Here is a 24,992-nt window from a genome sequence, read left to right as displayed (position 1 = left end):
GGAAAAAAAAAAGAGAAAAGAACGAATGAACAAAAAAAAGAAGGAAAAAAGAAAATAAAGAAGGAAAAAAGAACTAAACAAGAACAAAAGATTTCAACAAGAACAAATATAACCCAATATGCTTTGCAAGTTAATCTCTTTTCAGAATCATTTAGCATATCTAATCATTCATCTCTGTCCTCACTCCAAAAATGCAAACGGTTGATACCAAGTGTTTGGGACAAGTCTTCATTGTCTAAAATATTTGGAACATACAACTCCAGAATATGCCCTGTACAATGTCTGCAAAACGGAGCTATTTAACTAGATTTGGTAAACACTGTGCCAATCCCAAATTTACCATTTTAAAATAAAAGGTAGAGAAATGTTTATGAAAATATTAATAAATTGTGAAAAGCAGGTTTTCAGTATGATTTAACATTCTTAAATCTATGAAATAAAATTATTTAAAGATAAAAACGTATGATTAGACTGATTAAAGAAGAAACAAATCTCTAAACAGTTAAATTGCTAATAATAATACCAAGACACATTTATTGACTTGTAAGTTTTTTGGTTGTTTTTTTAAGTAAAGAGACCAGGGTTTCAGTGTGTAATTAAGAAAAGCTTTAAACAAAATAGACTTTTATTTAATGTATCTGTAAACAGAATGTGGCAGGAGATGCTAATAAAGACAGAATCCACTCTACCTTTCCTTTTACACTCTGAATGGGATCCACAACCACTGCCACAGCTCTCTCCGACAAGGCTTCAAAGCTCTGCTGAGTGTTGATATCCACACCAGAAAGCCAACAACCAAAGCCAGGGTGACTGTGATACCAACCAACAACCATCTCAGGCCTGAAACAAAGAGGGCATTTAGCCGTTCAGAATAGACCAAGTATTACATTTATGATATGAAAAGAAACAACACACTAACAGGGTATAAATTAAGAAGAGATGAAAAACACACAGGTGTGAAAAAACACCATTAGAAACACTGAAATCATACACCATATTACCCAGAAAACATGGAAATGAATAAGTGTGACAAAGGAGTGCTATCATTAAGAGATGCACATTAGCAGTGGTAGATAAGGCTTTCAGTTTTTCACCTTGTTACCACACTTTCTCAGAGCCAGTTTTTACCCTTTCAGCATTCAAGTAAATATCTACTCTTTAACTCCTTAGCTCTGGGAGTTGAATTTTTCAGGCAGAGTACATTTTTAACAATGGACACCAGGATCCACTGTTGTGAAAGGATTAAATATCAATTAAACCAGCAAGAGAACTAGGAACTCAGTCAAAAACCAATTTGCACTGTTCTGCCCAGCTGCTGAGCCTTTTGCTAACATTAATTTTGAAGTTTTTTCCACAGTACAAGAATTTGAGCAAGAGAATGACAACTATTGAGAGATTTAATCTGGGGTAAAAAACCTGAACAATATTTGAATTCTACTTTCCCTGTCTGTAAAACTTGATATGACTACAAATATAATTCAATATTCAGAATTTTATTTAGCTGCAACTCTTGAATTTTGGAACATACAAGCTCTTTCAATTATAAGTGACTAGAGAGTAACTCCATATGCTAAACAGAGGGAAGTTACAGTCCAAGTTTACTATGTAATGGTTGAGAATTTTAACATGAGGCATTTTTCTGACTGGCAAATTTCTTTGATTCTACAGGAAAGAGACACTAGATAGGTAACACTATCACATTAACAACATAGTTTTTTTTTCCCCTAAGAATGATATTCATAAACATCTAAAATTCTGAGACATATTGCTGAAAATATTTCCCATTATTCCATTATATGATCACTTGAAATATTCACCTTCCTGTCTGCTTCAACATATCCAACATTTTAGCTTGGAACACTGGATCAACTGCCTCCACACTGACGCCCTGGTTTAGGAAGAAAATAAAAATGATTAGCTTCTACAACAATGAAAAAAAATTGTATTATAAGATAATGAACAAAAAGCTACTGCCAAGAAACCTATGTACATTTGCAGATACCAAAATAATTTAATAGATTTTGATACCCATATTTGATACCCATGTCATTCAATTATAATCCATATATCAATAAAACTTTTTACATTGCCAAGTACCAAAAAATTGCCAAGTACCAAACTGCTGTTAATGAGTTAAGGTAATTTTTAGGATGTTTTATAAGCGTTTACAGTCATGACTAATGTGTACACACACAAATACACACCCACAAAAGAAATACCATATTAGTGAATCAATAACTTCTTATTTAGATCTATCTAGTCAAGCATGCTTCCTAAAATCATCCTCTGATAACTGACAGGCAGTAAGTCTCTTCCATCTCATTCAAAGTTCTATGACTATTTGGCTATTGTTATAACCAACAGTTCAAGTCTTTTCCTTTTTTTTTTTTCTTCAGTATGTAAAGACCCTGGAAGGAAAATAATTTAACAATTTAAAGAGTTGTTTTTGCTTGGTTTTTTGGGTGGCTGAGCTGGGAGGGGAGGAAGTTCGGTGCTTTTATTAGGACTTCTTGGTAGATCAGGCAATTGGAAGGAAATACACACATTTGAAATATTACCTCAAATATAAAAGCATTTTCAAAAAATTTCCCACATGAGACAATCTGTAACCAAGTCTTTTAAATGCTCCATTATTTTGCTAGTTCAATCAAAAGAAAATTTTAGGACATGTAAGAATTAAAGGCATTCATATCATCTCTCTAGTGATAGATTACTGCCATTATAGCTCCCTCAAGGCTTCCCTCTAACATCAGGAATTTAAGTCTAATCTACTTAAACAAACCAGTTAACATAAGCACTTCTTCCCACCAAAACAAACAGTATTTTGAATTCTAATTGAGAGTGCATCCTCAAGAACAGGGGTATGCAATCTGCTGCCTACAGGCTAAGAATGTTTTTTTACATTTTTAAAGGGTGGTTTAAAAAAAAAAAACAAGAATATGAGACAGAGACATATGTCTTTACAGAAAAAGTTTGCTAACTCTTGGGCTAGAAGAGAAACTTTCCAATTCTACTACACAGAGTGAACACAGAGATCAAATATTCTATTTTATATGATCAAACAAACATTTACAAGAAAATAAAGGATATTAAAACTTAAGAACCTTTTACTATAACAGATATAGACATAAGGACATTCATCAGATAAATGTACATATTTTCTTAGGCAAATGGATGAGAAGAATATGTGTGTTATTTTTTGGAAGGTCAGTAAATGGTTATTGGTTTTGGCCAGTTTTTAAAAATCTAAATACACACCTGTCTATAAGCCCAATGCATTAAACAAAACAGGAAAAAAAAAAAAAAAACACAAGAAAAAAACTCCCATGGGTAGATGGGTAGAGGACTTTCACAATCAGTATGCAGTATGTTAGTCTATGACAAATTACCACACCCAGGCAAAAAGAACTAAAGTCTGTCATGGTTTCTGTTTTTTTTAAACTTAACATTTTGAATAGGAAAAGCTTAAGTCATTTATCACCATATATAGAACATTTTTAAATGGGTGCTATTTCAAAACAATAAAAACAAAACATGAGGACTAGACAATGTACATGAATTAAAACTTTAATTGAGTCTCTGAAATCTTTTGAACCAAGTATTCAAACTAATATCCTACTGTATTAAAATAACTAACATAAATCCAGTATACTATGCTAGTTACAGCTGAAAGAACAAGTAAAGGGATTAAATATTAGCATCAGTCTATAGACCTATAGGGAATTCATAATTCATCTAAAAGATTTAACTCAATACAGTCTAAAATTATTGTTATTAATCTTTTATAATCAATTTTTCTATCAAGAAAATAACAATATGATAAGAGTTATTTTGCATAGGAAAAGAAAAAAGAAACACATTTACTTGCAGCAGGCAACCATAAAAGTACTCACTGTTCCTGATTGTGGCATAGCAAACACATCAATCACTCTGACGGTGTAATCATCCACAAATTCTCCAAGCATAAGACCCATAACTTCCATTGGAACTCCAGCTCGACCATGTTTTAACATCTGTAAAGAGGACGATACACAGACACAAAGCCCTTGAGATCTTCAAACACCCCTCCTTTTAATTAATAACCTAATTGTATTTCAGTGAAAATACAACCATTCTATTTTATACATGCACCTAAAAGAAGTTTATGTATGAGAGGGTTAACATGAAAAATATCTCAATGTAAAAGATACAGAGAAAGCAGCAGAGCTCAGTAAAACCAGTAACTCCACTCAACACTTACTTTTAACAGTGCCAGGGAAGAGATATAGACTTGTTCTGCTGTGTCCACTGCAGGAGCATCTGTAGGTGGCCCCTAGAAACAAGCAGAGAAATCATTATAAACACAGAGAAGTTATGAGTTCAAAATTAAAGTCCCACATTATTTAAACATGATTATTTTTACAGACTTTAGAGAAAACATGTTAAGTATCCTTTTATTCAGCTACAACATAAACAATCAAAACAAGCTTGTAAATATCAAACCTGTAGAAAATATCAAACTTAGCATTCAGGCAAGTTTCCAATGGATGTAATGCATGAATCTTTTCGCAATGCTAGCTCACCCCCACTACAAAATAGATAACAATGCACCAATTAGCTATGTCTCTTACCTCAATGTGAACGTAAACTACTGTTGGACTAGCATGATTAACTGAAGAAGCAACACAAACAATAAATTCTGTGAGCATGATTTTCAGCTAAAGACAGCATGTAGATTGGGGCTTTGGGATCTCTGCCGATACTTCAGTATGGGGATGAAGTAGTGGGGGCGGAGAAGACTTCTAATCCCTAGGTGAAAGAGCTGTGAAAACAACATGCTCTGCGCTTCACCTGAAGTTGTTCCCTTCCCCTACACAACATCAAATTTCACACAAGTGGCCCAGATGTGAGCAAACTGGCTGAGACTGGTGTAGCCAATGGAAAAGAATTCCAAGTCCTAACAACTGCCTTTAAAGAAAACATTACTATTAATCTTACTACAGCCTAAGAAGATATTATGTTTCTCCATAAAGATTGTCTTCTTCATCAAAAGCACCAAATCTTCTTTTTACTATAACATTCTGCTGCTCAAAGTAATTTACATACAGTTCTTACCCTCAATATGACTACAGTCTTATAAAATTAATTCTGACCCAATTAGTGCATATAGAAAGCTTGTTTTTTTAATACTGAGGATTCTGGGAAAATAAAATGACATGTACTTTTAACTGCCAGGTCCTGTTTTGCTTAAAGTCCCCTTTCCTTAATAATAACTTATAAATTATATAATGAATATGTTAGTTATCTAAACTATAAGTCAGTGCTTTAACTTGCTTTTATGGACTTGATTACTAAAATTAAACAACTGCTTTACTCATTACATTTCACACTTATAGGTCTCTGTGTACTTTATGCTTCTTCTTGTCTATTTATATGCCAAATTCTGTGATTTTCTGTTTTGTTTTGTTTAAAAGCTAGCAATATTTACTGGAAGCACTGAGTATAAAAAGTTCCAGAATAAGTTTTCTCTAAATATAAGCAACACATACAAAAATTACCTCTATTTGTTTATATCCAAAGTGGTGAGAAAAATAAAATCTTTCAAATATTATGTTTAAAAATAAATACATTTTTAAAAATACCAAATTCTTCAATCTATTATCACCTAATGCAGCTTTACTGCTTGCCTTTCAAATAGTTATGAAAACTCTAAGGTAAACTAAAGTGCTATAATGCCAAAACATTTGTTGAGGTCATCATATAAAACATGATAATTTTATTGATATGACCATTTTATTCATTTAAGAAAGTTAAGAAAGTTTAAGAAAAAAGAGAAGATAGTAGTAAATTAGTCATCATAAGAAGTTTTGGGAGAAATAATACTTTAAGGTCAGGATAATGAACATTATATTTATAAAAATTATTTTCTGATTCAGAGCAACTTAAAAAAATGCTCACAGCAAAAGAATTTAAACTGGTATTTAGGTTATAGTTATTAATATAGCCTTTCTCAATTTGCCAGAAAATACTTACTAAGAAAAAGAAAAATAGGGAAATAAAACATCACATCATCACCAAAATGCATTGCCAACAAAATTCAGAAACTATTTCTACTGTTAATGAAAGAACACTGTTCTGTTCAACAGTATATAATATCCAGTACCTAGAGAAGTGCCTGGCACATGGAACTCAGTAAGAAATGGTTGGGAAAAAAACCAAAGAATGAACAAATTAAGGTAGTACCAAGTCAAAAGAACAGAAAGGAAAAATACCCAAGAGTTACCCTGGGCGTGAGAACAAGCCATATGAAGTACACGTAAAGATCCTTAGCTTCTCTCTATGGTCTTCTGATTCAGAAACATACTAACCGAAAACCACGCAGCTGGTTTCTCTATTGTACAGGTGTTGTGTTTTGAGACTGCAGCCAGTGATATTTTCTACTGTCCCCTCCACTGCTATTCTGTTTCTTGCTCTAGTTAGAATAAATTGCCCCCAAAACAATTTGGCAAGACACTGCCTATGTAACAGATGTGTTAAGGACCTCCAGTGGCAGAGAGTATCTGCTATCATTTTTCTATCGTTATGCTCACTTGTTCGGAATAGCACACAACCAGGAAATGAAGGTGAAGAAAACCCCATTAAGAACTCTGGAAACTAAGCTAAGACAATTATGTAAGAGCCAGTACAGCTGTAGGTCAAAGATGACCTGAGATGAGAAAAATGTGGAGCTATGGACAACTTACCTACATTGCCTTTCAGCAAATACTCATGAGGAATACAATTCAGACAATTTAAGGAGAGGAAAGTCATTTAAAAGTAGGAATCATAAACAAATTTCTAGAAAACTGTTTAGCATCGGTAGATTACAACATGATTTCTTATCTTTGGAATAAAATATTGTAGGACAGACCAAGGTTAAAGCATGAAAAATAATGCAGAATTAAAATTACACTGGAGGAAACAAGGATACAAATAACACTATCACACATTTAATACAAACTTTACAAAATGTCTTAGAATGTAGAGTAAAAAGTTAGAGATGAAAACTATCAGAAAAATAATGATACTTAAAGAGAAAGTAAGGAGACACAAGCTATGAAATACAGTTGACCTTAAGGAGAAAATAAGAAATGGAAAGCATCAATTAAGACAAAGCAAAAGAAAAATTTCTTGAATTAAAAAAAACCCTCAACTTTTGTACTACTAGATGTCAATGGCAATAAAAAATGAAGAAAAGTGTTTGTAAAATTTTAGGTAAATCTTAACTACATAGATAAAGCATAATTTCTAAAACCATATAAATAGGAAAACTCAATAACCTGAAGAAAAAAATGCAACTCAGGTTGACTTTGGATTTCTTTGCAACATTAAATGGCATAGTTTCAGACTTTTAAGAGAGAAACCCTGTGAAGTCAAATACATTATACTTGGTCAAAAAAAAACCAGTCTGAAAGCCTACAAATATATTACTAAATATACAAGGACTCAGAAAATGATTCCAGTAATCTTCCTTCAAAGAACTTCTTGAAAATGATCCAGTTGAGACCCCACAAATCAAAATTAGAAAGTGAAAAATGGAAAAGCCATTATATAAAACAATCTGTTAAGACTAGTGAAAGACAGTTAAAAACAGAGACAGATCTAAATAATATAAATAACCAGGGTTCAAAACTACAGATATTGCCCAATAACTATATAGAGCAATGGAGAGAAATAAAGTATACAAAACTTTATCTGACATACAGAAGGGGAAAAAAGAGATTTGTGTTGACTTAGACTAGTATATCGGAGAAGGCAATGGCACCCCACTCCAGTACTTTTGCCTGGAAAAATCCCATGGATGGAGAAGCCTGGTAGGCTGCAGTCCATGGGGTTGCTAAGAGTCGGACACGACTGAGCGACTTCACTTTCACTTTTCACTTTCATGCATTGGAGAAGGAAATGGCAACCCACTCCAGTGTTCTTGCCTGGAGAATCCCAGGGACGGGGGAGCCTAGGGGGCTGCCGTCTATGGGGTCACACAGAGTCGGACACGACTGAGGCAACTTAGCAGCAGCAGCAGCAGACTAGTATATAAATATGGATTTAACAGTCTTTTGAACAACTTTAAAATAACGATGATAACCACTGAAGTTGATTATAGACCTTACCAAACCACTGGAGAAGAAAAAGCTAAGACAAACTGACAATAAAAATCAGAGTACCAAGAAGGGAACAAAACAAAAATAGCAAACAACCTAAATTAAGACCAAATATATTGGTAATGAAAAAATATAAATGAAGTAAAGTCTCTTGTAAAAGTCTCTCATGTGTGATTTAAAATGGAAATTCATGTATATGTTTCTTTTTATAAAACAAGCCACAATGGCCACTGTGTTTTACCCACCTTGCTTTTCTTCAGGGATGAATTACATCATTAGATTTCCTAGTAGTAAATCACCTTTATATTTCCAGGATAAATTGTTCAAGTTTGATTTATTATTATGTTAACACTTTAAAATATATTTATTTATATTATTTTATATATAAGTATATTATTTTTACATAAGTTAGACTGACCAGGCATTTTATTTTTTCTGTTAAATTTATCAGGTTTTGATATCACTCTACTCAATTTATTAAATGTTTGGAAAGTTTACAACTTCCCATTTTCTATGTTCTAATAAAATGTATGTATACTAAATTATGTATGTCTTAAAATTTAAATTTGGACAAGCTCATTAATAAAATATTTAGCTCTGAAGCTGATTTTAGAGCTTATTTTTATGAAAGTTCCAGTGGTATTAATAAATTCAGGTTACCTGTCTTGAAACTAGATGGACTATTATATTGTTCCACAAAGTTTCATTTCAATGTTATCCCCACAGAATCAGTCTATTTTATCTCTTTTTTTAAACTGTCCAATATGGATAACATTTCACATTAAATTTCTTTCTCCATATCACATTACTACTACCCAGAGAACTGATTAGCATTTAAAAACAAATCCAATCATAACCAAAACCATGATAAAAATAGTGGTTAAGGGAACACTTCCTAATTCATTCTGTGAGGTCAACACTACTCCAATACCAAAACCAGACAAAACCACTACAAGATAATAAAACTACAGACAGACCAGTATCTCTTATAAACATCAGTGAAAACATCCTTAACAAAATACTAACAGAACACAGGAGCATATTCAAAAGACTATCTATATACATAACTGAGTGGGATTAAAACGTGCAATGCAGGGATGGTTCAACAAACAGAAACTGGCCAATGTAATATACCACATTAAGCAAATGAAGGGGGGGGATAAATGATCATTTCTATGCTGAAAAAGCAGCTGACAAAATTCAACACTCTTTCATGATAAAAACACTTGACAAACTAGGTACAGAAGAAAACTACCTCAACACAATAAAAGTCATAGGTGAAAAATCCACAGTGAACATAATGTCCCATGTTAGTGAAAAATTGAAAACTGTTCCTCCAAGATGAGGAACAAGGCAAAGATGCCTGCTTTCACCCTTGCTTCACTGGTGGCTCCATCAGTAAAGAGTTGGCCTGCAATGAAGGAGACATGGGTTTGATCCCTGTGTCAGGAAGATCCCCTGGAGAATGGAATGACAGCCCACTCCTGTATGCTTGCCTGGGAAATCCCATGGACAGAGGAACCTGATGGGCTACATATAGTCCATGGGGCTGTAAGAGTTGGACATGACTTAGCAACTAAACCACCACCACCACTTAACGTAGTACTGGAAGTTCTAGTGAGAGCAATTAGGCAAGAAAAAAAAAAGTAAAAGGCAAGCAAACTAGAAAGGAAAAACTAAAATTATCTATTTGAGATAATATAATCTTATACATAGAAAATCCTGCAAGTATGTTAGTTACTCAGTCATTTCTGACTCTTTGCCACCCCATGGAGCCAGCAGGCTTCTCTGTCCATGGAATTCTTCAGGCAAGAATACTTGAGTTGAGCTGCCATTCCCTGAAAACTCCACCAAAAAACCCCTGAAGTCTCCATGAAAAGGATATTAGATCTAATAGGTAAATTCAGTAAAGTAGCAGGATACAAAGTCAACACTAAAAAACACTGCATTTCATTAACAAATAATGAACAATCTGAAAAATAAATTACAAAAATAATTTCATTTACAATGTCATAAAAAAGAATGAGATACTTAGGAATTAAGTTAACCAAGGAAATGAAAGACTTGTACAATGAAAACCACATATACTACTGCAAGAAATTAGAGAAGATATAAATAAATGGAAACACATCCCATGTTCATGGACTGGAAAATTTAATATTGTTAAAATGTCAAGACTACTCAAAGTGATCTACAGATTCAAAGCAATCTGTCAAAATTTCAATGAAAAATTTTGCAGAAACAGAATACCTATTCTAAAATCATATGAAATCTCAAGGGACCCTGAAGAGCCAAACAATCTTCAAAAGAAAACAAAATTAATAGACTCACACTTTCTGATTTCAAAATTACTACAAAGACAGTAAAAAAAAAAAAAATACAGTACTACACATAGGGACAGACATAAAAACCAGTGGAACTGAACAGAGAGAAAAAAATAAACCCTGGTGTATACAGTCAAATGATTTTTAACAAGAATGCCAAGGATGCCAAAACAATAACTGTAAATTATATATCCAAAATACAAAGAGAACTCCTGAAACAACAAAAAACCTGATTAAAAATGGGCAAAGAACTTGAACAGATATATCTCCAAAGAAGATATATATGAAATACCACCTATTAGTATGGCTACTAACAAAACACACGAAAAAAACCAGAAAACAAGTACTGGTGAGAATGTGAATAAACAGAAAACCTTGCGACCGTTGGTGGGAATACAAAATAGGACAGCAACTGTGAAAAACAGCACGGTAGTTTCTCAAAAATTAAAAGCAGAATACTGCAAGATCTGGTAATTCTGTATCTGGCTATATAACATGCCAAAAATGAAGGCAGGTTCTCAAAAAGATGTCTGTACACCAGTGCTCACAGCAACATTATTCACAAGAGCTAAAGAGCGGAAGCTAGCCAAATGTCCACCAATGAATGAATGGATAAGCAAAATGTGGTATATACACACATGGTGGAATATTACTCAGTCTTTAAAAAGAAATTCTGCAATATGCTACAATATGGGTGAACTTTGAAGAAGTTATTTTAAGTGAAATAAGCCAATCAAAAATGACAAGGACTATATGATTCTACTTCCATGATGAAGTACTTACACAGAGCAGTCAAAATCATAAAGACAGACAACATAATGATGGCTGTTAGGGGCTACAGGAAGAAGAGTATGGAAAATTAATGTTTATTGATGGATATTTTAGTTTAAACCAGTTAATTAATTAGAGCTAGGCAAGGAAACACATTCTGGGTACAAACTCAACTGAACAAATAAAACAATATAAAACTGACAATATAACATAAAATTGCTGAATATACGCATACATTGGAAGCACTGTGAGTTCAATTCAAGACCACTCCAATAAAGTAAATGTTACAATAATTCAAGCCATATAAATATTCTGGTTTTCAAGTACATATAAAAGTTATGTTTATACTATACTGTAGTCTGTTAAGTGTGCAATAGCACTGTGTTTAAAAAAATGTACATACTTTAATTTTAAAATACTTTATTGCTAAAAAATGTTAACCATCATCTCAGGCTTCAGTGAATCATAATCTTTTTGCTGGTGGAGGGTTTGAAATATTGAGAACTACCTGAACATGACACAGAGAAACGAAGTAAATAAATGCTGTTAGAAAAACAGCACAATAGACGTTCTCAATGAAGGGTTACCACAAATGCTCAATTTGTGGGAAAAAAAAATTATCTGCAAAGGACAATAAAGTGAAACTAGGTAAAATGAGGTATGCCTCCACTAAAAAAGAAAAAACCTTGAAAAAATAGTTGCCACATTTATAACAAGTCAATACCCAAGTTAACAAAATACTAAAATCTTGCCGGAAAATTGGGCAAAGAATATAAAGCAACTAATTACATAAGAAATAGTGAAATAAATATGAAAAATGTTCAACCTCACTAGTTGACCTCCTTTAATTAAGAAATGCCAATTAACACATTAAGACATTGTTGTTCCTGTTGTTCCTATCAAACAAGCTTTACAATGCCCAATTTTGGAGCAGGTATGATAAAAGACACACTCTCAGCACTATTGGTGGGAAAGTGAATTAGTACAATCTATCGGAAAAGCAACTGAGCAACGTACATCAAGAGCCTTCAGTTCAGTTCAGTTCAGTTGCTCAGTCGTGTCCGACTCTTTGCGACCCCATGAATCGCAGCACGCCAGGCCTCCCTGTCCATCACCAACTCCCGGAGTTCACTCAGACTCATGTCCATCGAGTCCATGATGCCATCCAGCCATCTCATCCTCGGTCGTCCCCTTCTCCTGCTGCCCCCAATCCCTCCCAGCATCAGAGTCTTTTCCAGTGAGTCAACTCTTCGCATGAGGTGGCCAAAGTACTGGAGTTTCCACTTTAGCATCGTTCCTTCCAAAGAAATCCCAGGGCTGATCTCCTTCAGAATGGATCTCCTTGCAATCCAAGGGACCCTCAAGAGTCTTCTCCAACACCACAGTTCAAAAGCATCAATTCTCAAGAGCCTTACAACTGCACAACTTTTTAACCTGCTTTTGCACTACTAGAAATTATTTAAGTAAATAAACAGAGACGTTGGCATGAACCAGAATATTCATGATAAACCTTTCAATAATGCAGATAAACCTAAGAACAAAATAATAACCAATAATTTAAAAATACTGTTTAAAACTCCTTTCTCTGTGATCTCAGATGACTCTAGCCATCTTAATTATCAATATTACCTTAAGTTAAAACTACCCTAGCCTGCTGCTATATTGAATGAATATTTTTAACTTACAATATTGAAGGAACTAATACAAAGGAGTATGGCTGTTCAGTACATTCACTGGAGGCAGAGTTCTGTCCCATCCTGGTGGCTCAGGATAACAGAGGTAAATTACAAGCAATCACTCAAGCTTCTACATTTAACAATGCAAAGTACTTAAGAACACTGAAGGATGAGGTCTTTTTTTGACTGGCTTTGACTATATGTAAGGGATTCCACTTCAGAGTTCTTCACTCTCAGAATCTGTGCTACCAATATGGAAAAGTGACTTAATATCATAATATATAGGAAATATCCAAAAGAACTTAATAAAGCTTGGAAAAGAGAAGATACAAAACAGCTATCTTCAAAGATATGAAGAGTTGTTAGACAAAGTTCAGACTAACAGCTCTTAAAGTGCAGTCCCTAAATCAGATACATCAGCACCACCTGGTAATTTGTTATAAATGCACATTCCTACTGAATCAGAAATTCTGGGAGGAAAGTCCAGAAATCTTGGTTTTTAGAAAGCCCTCCAGGTGATTCTGATGCCTGCTAAAACTTGAGAACCACTGACTTAGACCACATAGTTTGTAGAACTACAGGTAAACGGAATGAAGCTTATGGGGAGACTGAATTTGGGCTCCATATAAGAAAAAGCTTCTACTGGTCCAAACTATCTAAAGAGTTCCAGTTAATGAGTTCCCTGTAATTGCAGTTATTCAAACATAATTGATTCAAGTGGGGAAAATGTTACAAAGGGGTTCAAATATTTGATGACTAATTAAATATTTTGGGGGTTTGTTTCTAACTTAGTATACTACCAATTATCATATTGTTTCCCAAGGGAGCCATCTCAAATTCAACACCTTCAAAAATCAAACTTATAATTGTTTCTCTACAAACTAACCTTCCCAACTTATTTTAATCTTAAGTCTCAAACTAGAAACCTAGGCAAAATTTTCACTGACTCTCCTTCGGTCTTTATAGTCAATACATCACCAAGTTTTATCAATTCTTTGTTATTCTGCAGTATGACAGAGATATAATTTTAAATATTCATTTTTGGGAAAACAGTTTCAAGAAAATATCATCCATAATAGTTCATTCCTAGTTACATAAGTCTAGGATATCATGACTATCCACTCTACCCCTCAAATTCATGTCTAAGAAAAATCCTGGAGTGGAAAAAAATCTGTTTATCTTTGTTTAACCTGAAGTTTTCCAATTCATTCCATGGTCCACATGGTCCTCTCAGAGAAAATCTGGACTTTCCTTTTCAGGCTGTGAAACAATTTCTCATTTTCTCAAATGTGAGGCAGAGGTCAAGCTCAGGTTCCAAATAATATTTAAGTATTTACCATGGGTCTAGCACTAAAGCTTCAAGAAGCTTATATTGTAGTTGGAAAGACAGATTAAACACACATTGGCAGAGATTATCAGAAATAAAATGCAATTTTTGACTTCTAGCAATGTGTTCTTTCCACTATAGCACAGCATCCCATTTTCAGATGGCCAAATCTACTTATTCTGGAGGCTTAGTTCTTTTCCTTTGTTTACAATTTTAGAATACTCTGCCACCTGGAGCCATTTCTTATTAAAGAAAACAGAAACAAGTCTTGAGAATAAATAGATGTTCTTTCTACCTGAAAGTTAGTATGCCCACTGAGAACAGGGAACATCTCTGGGCTCCCCTTTATTTACTGAAATCTAGATGGACACAGGGGGCTTAGCAGAGCAAAAGGCACTACTGAATTTACTTATAACACAGTATGTACACTACCATGAAAACAAAAATATGCCTTTTTATTAAAACATATTGTAAGAAACAAGTCACACATAACATTTAGGGCTGTTTTTTTAATCACAGCATTACAAAGGGCTTCCCTGGTGGCTCAGATGGTAATGAATCTGCCTGCAATGCAAGAGACCCAGGTTCAAGCCCTGATCAAGAAGATCCCCTATAGAAGGAAATGGCAACCCACTCCAGTATTCTGGCCTGGAAAACTCCATGGGCAGAGGAGCCTGGTGGGCTACAGTCCATGGGGTTGCAAAGAACCAGACGCAACTGAGCAACCAACCCTTACACAAATGGTAGAAAAATAATAAAGCAAGCACAGTTCATAAACATACTACCTTATTCAAGGTAATATCACCTTATTAATATATATGCCTACAAAATTACTTGAGTATTACTTTAATATATTTTAAAGAAGTGAGTAAATATACTCAACAAAATAGGACTCCAATTCTTACAGAAGTAGAGATATCAAGTAAGTTTTCAAGATACTTGAGGTGCTAGATGGCTATACCCTAGGCAAATAGAGATATCCAGGTATAGCTCTATTTCAAGCATTAAATAATTGAAGGAAAAAACAGTGTGAGTTCAGGGATTCAAAGAGGAGAAATACACATGAAGTGGTAATGGACAAAGAGGGACTTCTGGGATTGGGAAGTGCCATCCAGGAAAAGAGACATAGGATGGTTTTCATTCCTCAACCACAGAAAGTTTCCGAGTCCTTTTACCCCTATCCTCCTGTCTCGAATTTACAACCCTATAACTTTAGTCAGAAACAAAAGATTTCACAATCAGAAACTGATACAAACTTTAATGTTAGATTTAAATCACCTGTTAGCCTATGTTTACGTTCAACTGAACATCATAGTGACCGCATATAATGACAAATTATGTATCTTCCATTCAAAGGATGAAAAATATCTGAATAAATGTATAGAATTTAAATTACTTCAATTATCTTTCACTTTACTGAGAATTTATTATGTTTATAAAGAATTAGGCAAAATGCTGGCTAAAGTAAAAAAATGTTAAATGATATAAATGATACAATGATATAAATCAAATGAAAATCTTGGCCCCAATATTTTTTGAATTTCAAAAATTGGCTTAGGATATTATTATTACAAAAATAAACAATGAAGAAAATGTTTCTTTCTGGTGCTTAATCAATAGCATAACTCTAAAACTGCCAACTTAGATGGTATGTGAACTATTTTACTCTGTTGATCTTATAACAACTTTCTAACCACCATAATAAGTACAGAAAGTCGTTATTTTTTAAAGATTGAATATGATATAACAAACTTCAAGATGCTTTAAAAAACAACTATTAGAATTACTAAAGGCATTTTAAAAACTAAAGTGGTATAAAGCAAAAGAAAAAAACTAAATTGGTCTGTACTTCACACAACAAATACATACATAATTCACAACAGATAAGCAAAATAAGAAATATCTGAATATTCTACAACCTTATAGTCTATTGTTAAAACTTAAATGGATGCTAACAATTTGAAAATCGGAAAAAAACTAGAGAATGATTTAGTTACATACTGCTATAAAAAGACATGGAACTAAAACGCACATACCCCTCATACAAATAGGGCTTCCCTTGTGGCTCAGCTGGTTTAAAGAATCCACCTGCAATGCAGGAGACCTAGGTTCAATCCCTGGGTTGGGAAGATCCCCTGGAGAAGGGAAAGGCTACCCGTTGCAGTATTCTGGCCTGGAGAATTCTACGGACTGTATAGTCCATGGGGTTGCAAACAGTCAGACGTGACAGTGACTTTCACTTTCAATCATACAAATAAGAAATTGGAATAATTGCTTTTGCTGTATAAATCCATAATACTCAAATCCTACAGGCACAACATTAAAATCACTTTAAGTAAGCCTGACTCTTTTTTTGCCACTTCATTTTTTTAATTGAAGGACATTTGCTTTACAGAATTTTGTGGTTTTCTGTCATACATCAACAAGAATCAGCCGTAGGAACACCCATGTTCCCTCCCTCCTGAACCTTCCTCCCATCTTCCTCCTCATCCCACCTGACTTCTTAAAGTTAAGTTTGTTTAGAATGAGGTAGGGTGAATTCACACCTTTAAACTGACTAAGAGTATAAGTCAGCTATCTAACAGAATTGCAAGGTAAAACAGGTAAGCCACAGGCACAAATAGTGTGACTGACCTTTTATACATACATGAAGATCTACCTGACCAGTGATATAATACCTATCAGGAACTCCACAAGGGCATCAAACTCTGTACAACTGAATTTTAATGTTACATTTTGATCTGTTTTGATATGGTACATTTAGTAAAACAAACCGTCATCCAGGTCCACAAATTTTAAATGTGGTTAAATTAAAAGAAACATGAGTTGTTTTTGCGGGACTTTCCCACCTGCCCTCATTAGAAGGTTAAAATCTGATCCAGCATAAAAAGCCATGACTTTTCCTTGGGCAGCCCTTGTTGACTAAGTGCTTAAAAAAAAAATAGGCATTTACCATTATAACAGGATAAAAACTAACACTTCAAAGTGTTACCTACTCAGGCCTTTTAACAAATTTGTTAACACTCTTAGTTATATTACTCCACCTTTCTCTTAGTGTGAACTGGTATCAATTATTTAGCCAATTCTATAATGTTATTAAAATACCTGCTGATTAAACATGAACCAAAGTGTCACTTAAAAAGAAATGTAAAATAAGTAACATCACTGAATTGCAACAGTCCAAAAACATCTAAAAATATAAGTTACCTTGGGCAATGATGTAAAACATTTCTAGACTTATTTAAAAGCTGTTTTAGGATTAAAATATTATATGGATTTATTTATTTTTATAATGGGTATTTTAAAGTATATATTTGGTCCTGCATTATAGAATTATCTTTGAAGTCTGTTAAAACGTTTTTCAACAACAACAAAAACATTTTTTAACAAATGAAGGTGACTATTCTAAAAAATAAAATAAAACCTAAGCATATATTAAATAGCTGACAGGAAATAATTCTTATTTTCTGGCATTGCAATACAGCCCTTCACAAATTCCATCAAAAATTTAAAAATTTGATGAAACCACCATCTTCAGTTTCCTCAGTTAAAAACCCTAGGCAGGGGGTACCTGAACAGAAATGAAGAAAATTTAAACATATACAAATAACTACCACTGTACTGTTTATCTCTTACCGAGCAAGGTAAGAAAGAACCTTTTAATACTTTAATTTTGTGAGTATTAAACAACTAGTGTGAAAAACAAGCTGCATGTAAACTATTTCTACTGCCTGAGCTTCAATGACTAGCTGAGGCAACCTGTTATAGGAGGTGTTAATTGGCAATAGGAGTACAAGTCAGAAGCATGTTCCCCATAGTCCTAACCCAGCAAGGCTAGGTCATTAAAGTGGAAATGAATTCTTTCATGTCGACTTAACCCTTTCAATGCATGCTTTCAGCTGTTTTCTCTCAATTAATTTTAAAAACTTGTTACTTTTTAGAGTTAAAAAAAAATGTTCCAAAAAAAGGTCCTTTGGCTAACAGTTCCAATGTCTACATTATTCAGAAGAGAAGAACAGAGCAAGTTAATTGCATTGTAATATTGCAACGCTCCTCTCTGAAAAACATATAAACTAAACATATTTGCTTATTTTAACACTGAAAAAAGATACAGGATATAGCGTTTAAAATTAGCTCAGAACCATTTAGTCACATAGGGCTTTGATTTACAATTCTGTTTAAGATACATGGGCTATCTCATAATAATAACTTGGGACAGAGTAGTAATAATTTTTTAATTTCCACAGTGTTCATACAAGAATCTCCATTATGAAAATGTTTTGAAACAGATATAAGTTAAACACCTTTCTAATTAAGTTTCAATATTCTGATAAGGTGCAGAGTCAAAGCATATCCTGATGACTGGTTGCCAAAAAGCCAAAATTCCTTTTATGGCATGATCTCAGAGGTTTCCAGATGGCACATTAATTCTTTAAAAAAAAAAAAAAAAAAAGACAAAAAGAAGGAAAGAAGAATAAGAATAGGAATGTTAAAATAATGATGCATTGCTTTTGAAATGCCATATGCATAAATACTAATATTCCCATATAATAAGCATTATAGCCATTTAAAACTCAATTACATAAATAATATTCTAAATATTATGATTAAAAAATTAACACACATATGCTACATCTTTCACCACTGAACAATCTTGGAGGTATTTTCCTCAATAAAAATATTATCAGAATAAGAACTAAACACTAGTAAATCTATAATGCCTAAACTATGACTTGTGATAAATCAATAAAAAATTACCAGCATGAAAAAGAGACATAATTTCATCTACTGTTCTACAGTGGAGCTCTCAAGTAACTCTTAACCAACAATACACTTAACTAAAAACTTGATCAGCAAGGGTTGAGATAATAGTAGGCAACTTAATGGTTTGAAGATGTCAAAAAATGAGAATTATACATGCTATATTCCTATACCCTAATATTTATTCTTTTCCTCCCTTTTATCATTCATCTCCTTCTTTCAAGTCTTTTCATCATTGACAAACTCAGTTCCTGCCTCTCTGGAAACTGACATTTTCCCTTAGGTCCACTGAGCTCCTCCAATATAGAAAACCTAAGGAACTATACTGGAGTCAATATTCTGAGAATATGAAAATTTCAGTGGGGAACAGGCAGTGGGGTGAGGCAAGGTAGCAGTCGGGGAAAAGGGAAGATAACACCATTATTTGTTTATAAAGACACCTGATCAAGTAACACAGGGACTGGTGGCCTAGTGAATAATACCCAACTGTGACATTTCTCTTTAAGACCACTCCTGATACTCACTTTGAAACAGTTTTCACCTACTTAAAAATGTGTGTGTAAAATATGCCATAAGCACCAACCACTTTAGCCATTTATGAAATTCGTCTTATTAGAACAGGGACCAACTGTCTCCCATTCTGGGTGACTTTCACTCTGCCCCATAGCAATAAGGAAGGAACAAGTACAATGCTTAACTACCTCTGTTATAAAGAAGCAAAATTTATAGAGAACTGCTTAGTTAAACTTTTAATTTCCACAATGACCATACAAGAATCCCTATTATGAAAATGTTTTGAAACATATATGAGTTAAACACCTTTGTAATTAAGTTTCATTATTTTGATAGGGTGCACTGTCAAAGCATATCCTGATGACTGGTTGCCAAAAAGCCAAAATTCCTTTTATGGCATGATCTCAGAAGCTATAACTTCACATGTTTAGGAGTGGCTAAAACATGCTATCTTTTATAATTGGACATAGGGTCCCAGAATCAAGAAGAATCTCAAAAGTCCTACAACAGAGCATTAAGGTATTAGAACTGTTCCAAAACAGACCCTACAATTGGCTTTGACTTTAAAGCTTTTATAAGCGCTAATGGCCCTTTTTCCTTTTATACTATTCAACTATTTATGTATTTAAATTACAAAACATGTAAAATATAGTCAGCCACAAACAAACTGGTTATTTCGGGAAGCATTCATAATTAAGTAGCTGCTCATCTTCTATAGTATGCAGTCATGTATGGAATGTTATACACACATACAAAGAGTGCATGTTTTGTTTATTTACTCAACCACCACAGACCTGAGAGCCCAATGACATGTACTAGTTATACAAAGGTAAACAGGTCCCTGCCCTTAAAAGGTTTACAAACCAGAAAGCAGGCAAGAAAAACTATAAAAGCACCACAAAAGCATATATTGTGGATACAGAAGTCAGAGATCAATGCAAGTTCAATCCCTGGGTCAAGAAGATCCCTTGGAGAAGGGCATGGCAACCCATTCCAGTATTCTTGCCTGGAGAATCCCATGGACAGAATAGCTTGGTGGGCTACAGTCCACAGGGTCACAAAGAGTGGGACTCAACTGAAGTGACTTAGCACACACACACGGATGCCCTGAATAGCTTTACAAACCAGAAGGCAAGCAAGAAAAACTATAAAAGCACCACACAAGCATATATAGTGGACACAGAAGTCAGAGTTATGTCCTTGATACAATCTTCCCTTATGCTAAGAACTGAAAAATATGTAGAACTTATCCAAGCAAAACAAAAAGGAGAGGAGTGGCAAGGAAAGGCCTTCCAAGGAAAGAAAATAACACATTTAAAGGCACAGAAACACAAAAAAGCCATTATCCTGCACATTACCATTCAAAACTTTTTTAAAAAATAAAATGGGCTGAAGATCAAACCAGTCAATCCTAAAGGAAATCAACCCTGAATATTCATTGAAAAAGGCTGATGCTGAAGCCGAAGCTCCAAGACTTTGGCCACCTAATATGAAGAGCCAACTCAACGGAAAATACACTGATGCGGGGAAAGATCTGAGGACAAGAGAAGGGCGAGACAGAGGATGAAATGGTTGGATGGTATCAATGACTCAATGGACATGAGTCTGAGAAAACTCCAGGAGATAGTGAAGGACAGGGAAGCCTGGCATGCTGCAATCCACAGGGTCGCAGAGTCAGACACAACTCAGCAACTGAACAACAAATGGATTCTTACGCAGCCAAACATGAGTTAATACTGCTTCCATTTCAATGGGTCTTTTACTGAGGATATGACTTTTTTCAAAGACCATTTTTAAAAAGAAGTGCCTTTTCTTATCCACATTTTTGCCTTTTATGAAAAATGTTCAGCATTTCAGAATACATATCAATTTGGAGTTCTCTGATATGCTTAAAAGACACAGTTGTTAAGACAACAGAGAAGATGATGTGCTTTCCATACAAAATGCTGTCATACAGTAAGTAATATGTAGTATCTCTTTGGTTTATGGAATTTGCACAAATATTCTATCTGACTCAATCTTGAGGCCAAGGGCTATTTCTGTTTAACATATCAAGTTCTCAAAATAAAATTTTTTTTCAGTAAGTATTTATAAAAAGCTGATTGTGTGATATCCAAGCATGGGTACCCCTGGAAGAGAAGACAGTTCAAGACTGTGATTAGCTCGATCACTGATCAGAGGAGCCGAGGGTTAAATGGATGCTACTGTGATCAGCTGTTAGAGCCACTAAGCAGTTCATAAGAGCCAGGCTCTAGAGGTGTTAACACAGAATACTAATAACCTTGCCTGTTTGGGTATATCCTGTTCTATATTTTTTCAAATATGTGATTTATCTTATCTAATGAAAGAAGAGAAAGACCAAGGAAAGATATAGAAGAAAAAGCACCATACATACAGAGGAGAGGGAATTCAAAAAACTTGTTTGAGTGAATAGGAGAGGGAAAAAAAAAAGGACTTGTAAAACTCTGTGTGCCAGGAACTATGACAGGCGCTAGGTATATGATGGACCAATTCCATGCTGCGCTAGTAAGAGACAGGACAATTATACAAGTAAATAAACCTCAGGCCACATCCCAAATCTCCAGAATCTGACTGTCTCTTACCACCCACATAATAGCACTCTGGTGATAACTATAAACATTACATGGACATAAAATCCATCTATATCTCCCCTTTAACTAATTTTGTTTTTATTCTTATTAGAAATTATTTGAGATCTTCTTTCCTTCCTATTACCTTGTTTAATCAAGACCTGATATTACTATACAAAGTGGAAATTCAAACCAATGCAGCTATAGTAACACTATATGTAGTCTATCTACATGGCAGGTTACACCCTGCCCAAAGAGCAACAATATAAGACTACCAAAAGCCATTACAGCAATCAGTTATTCACTGAAAATTAAGCATCCTAACATTTTTAGTCTCAGTGGGACTAGTTTTCTTCTCACTGAAGTTCATCCTCAAGTAGGGCTGCAAAATAAACTATTAGTTAAATCTGAATTTAGATAAATGAATAATTTTTAATATGTACATCCCATGCAATATTTAGGACATACTTAAATTTTAAAAATATTTACTGTTTACCTGAAATTCAAACTTAACTGGGCATCCAGTATTTTTCTTTGTGAACTACGACAACTCTCTTCCCAAGTAACAAGTAGTTTCTGTTCTAAGTCCATATTCTAACTCTCTCCCCCATTTCATTTGTTCTGTGTAGCTTAAGCCAGAGGCAACTTTATATTATTACACACACCAATAGGTTTTTCAAAATGAACTGTTACCTCTTTGTCTTCAATTAAGTAATAAAGTGCTCTTGCCAAATGGTCACTCAGTTTCCTCTTGTTAAAAAAAAAAGCACACATGAAATTTATATCTTAATGATACACAAATCATATTTTTATTCTTATTGGAAATCAGCATCTACATTGAAATATCTTTCTCTAAATGTTAAAATAATCATTCATTAAAGGACAAATATGCTTTTTACTTCAGGTAAGAAAATATAGTTCTGAGCACATTGTGCACATGGCCCTGCTGGCGGACTCAGTTGCTGACACTGGACTCGCCAAGCATACCCAGAGCCACACTCCTTAGAGCCACTAGATTTTCCCTGCTACACACTCTTCTCATTGTGTTACGACGTCCCCATTAAGTAAAACACTGTATAAGGGCTTGGGATTCACTTGTTTGTAACTTTGTGCAGCACTGGGTCAGTACTCTGCATACTGCTATTGGTTGTTGACAGACTACCTAATAGAAAAGGCTACTATCATAACAGAGAATTCCACACTAGAGAAACAGTATCCTGTACACACAAAAAGATGCTCAATAAATAACTCCTCAATCTCTTTATAAATAAATGCAGTTTCGGTTTTCATGTTTTTGATCACTATCTCACCCACAAACATGCCAAGAAAGGCGTTCTGATGCCTCTGTGAGCCAAGCAGACATGAAAATGCCAACGGCGATCCTATGCTTGTGTGGTCTCCAGTAAGAGTAGATCCCGTCTCTCGGGAGAAGTGTATCCACAAGGCCGAATAAATGAGAGGCTAGAGAAAAGGAAGCTAACAACTCAATGGACATGAATTTGAGCAAACTCTGAGAGACAGTGAAAGACAGGGAAGCCTGGCTTGTTGCAGGTCACGAGGTCGAAAGAGCTGGACACGACCTAGCAACTGAACAACAAAACATACTTAGAAAGAGACTAAGAAACTGAGATAGATAACCAATTAGGCCGCAGACTGGACACAAGGCTTATTATTATTTAGGGAACTAAATCTGCTTTAGGCCTAAGAGTAGAAAGCTGCCTCCCTAGGCAAAAGACAGGCCAGTGAGGCAGTGAGGCGAGCAGCTGAGAGGGGATGACAGCAAAGTGACAGCTATCCACAGAGCACACTACTGTTTTTTTCTAACCATTGTTAGTTCCTTTTAAAACTGACAGAGGAGTCGCAAAAGACTGTAGTACACTCACTAAACAGCTTATGGAATAAAACATCACTGAAAGTTAGGCTGAAGCTTCTGCATCATCCTCCTGACTGACAGCACCCTCTCCTTAACCTCTGTTGTAGCCACTATTCTAATTTTTCGTGATTATCATGCATTTCCTCATACTTTCACTATGTAATCAGATACAGATAATATATAATATTATAGTATTCGCATGTTTTAAAATTATATATTAAAACTTAGAACATATTTATTCCTCTACTTGCCTTTTCCTCTAGTATGTTAATATGGATTAATCATGCAGATATGTGAAGATCACTGACTTTACAAAAGCCCCACTGTTAAGCAAAGTTATGTATTTTCCTCCTGATGGACAATTAGGTTGTTTTCAATTTTTTTTGATATTATAAACTACAGATCAGCAAACTGGGGCCTGTGGAAGAGCCAGCTGACTGTTTTTGAAAATGAAGTTTTGTTGGAATATAGCCAGGCACATTCATTTTGTATTATGTATGGCTGCTTTAACACTACAATGGCAGGATGAAATTGAGTGGTTGCAACAGAAACCATTTGGTCCACAAGTTAAAATATTTATGACCCAGACCTTTAAGAAAGGAGTATCAAGGGGTTATAAACAATACTGTTATGAATGTTCCTGCATCCACATGGGACACTTTCCCTAGGGAATATAATTAGGAAAAGATCTCTCAAGATGCAGGGTAAGCAAATCTTTACCATTACTAGATTTTACCAAAATGCCCAAGACGGCTGTACACTACTACTAGCTTATACAAATGGTTTATAAACCATTTGTGTTCTTTCTTCTAATATTCCTATCTTTTGCCCATTTAAAAATATCATTTTCTTACTGATTTATAGAAACAAAATACATATATTCATGACTAGTGTTTTGTCCATTATACGTTAGATATATATATCTTTCCCAATCTGTGGCTCACCACTTTGCTTTTTACATTTCTTCATGCCTCAGTTTTATCTGAAAAAAAAAAATGAAGATTGTAACAATAACCCAACTTCATATAATCGCTGA

The 24,992-nt window shown here is 34.4% G+C and overlaps 1 protein-coding gene across 1 annotated transcript in view; it reads right to left on the bottom strand.

Annotated features, from left to right (window-relative positions):
* PSMD14 (proteasome 26S subunit, non-ATPase 14) overlaps window positions 1-24,992 on the bottom strand; it is a 103,152-nt gene that overhangs the window by 39,475 nt on the left and 38,685 nt on the right. The window contains exons 4-7 of the mRNA XM_005676052.2: window positions 4,241-4,312; window positions 3,894-4,013; window positions 1,818-1,888; window positions 690-840 (exon numbers count right to left, since the gene is read on the bottom strand). Of these exons, the coding sequence (XP_005676109.1) occupies window positions 690-840; window positions 1,818-1,888; window positions 3,894-4,013; window positions 4,241-4,312 (414 nt within the window). The remainder of the gene's footprint in view (window positions 1-689; window positions 841-1,817; window positions 1,889-3,893; window positions 4,014-4,240; window positions 4,313-24,992) is intronic.

The sequence above is a fragment of the Capra hircus genome, chromosome 2 (genome assembly GCF_001704415.2).
Source record: "Capra hircus breed San Clemente chromosome 2, ASM170441v1, whole genome shotgun sequence".
NCBI classification, from domain to species: domain Eukaryota; kingdom Metazoa; phylum Chordata; class Mammalia; order Artiodactyla; family Bovidae; genus Capra; species Capra hircus.
This window is presented reverse-complemented; position numbering and strand designations above follow the sequence as displayed.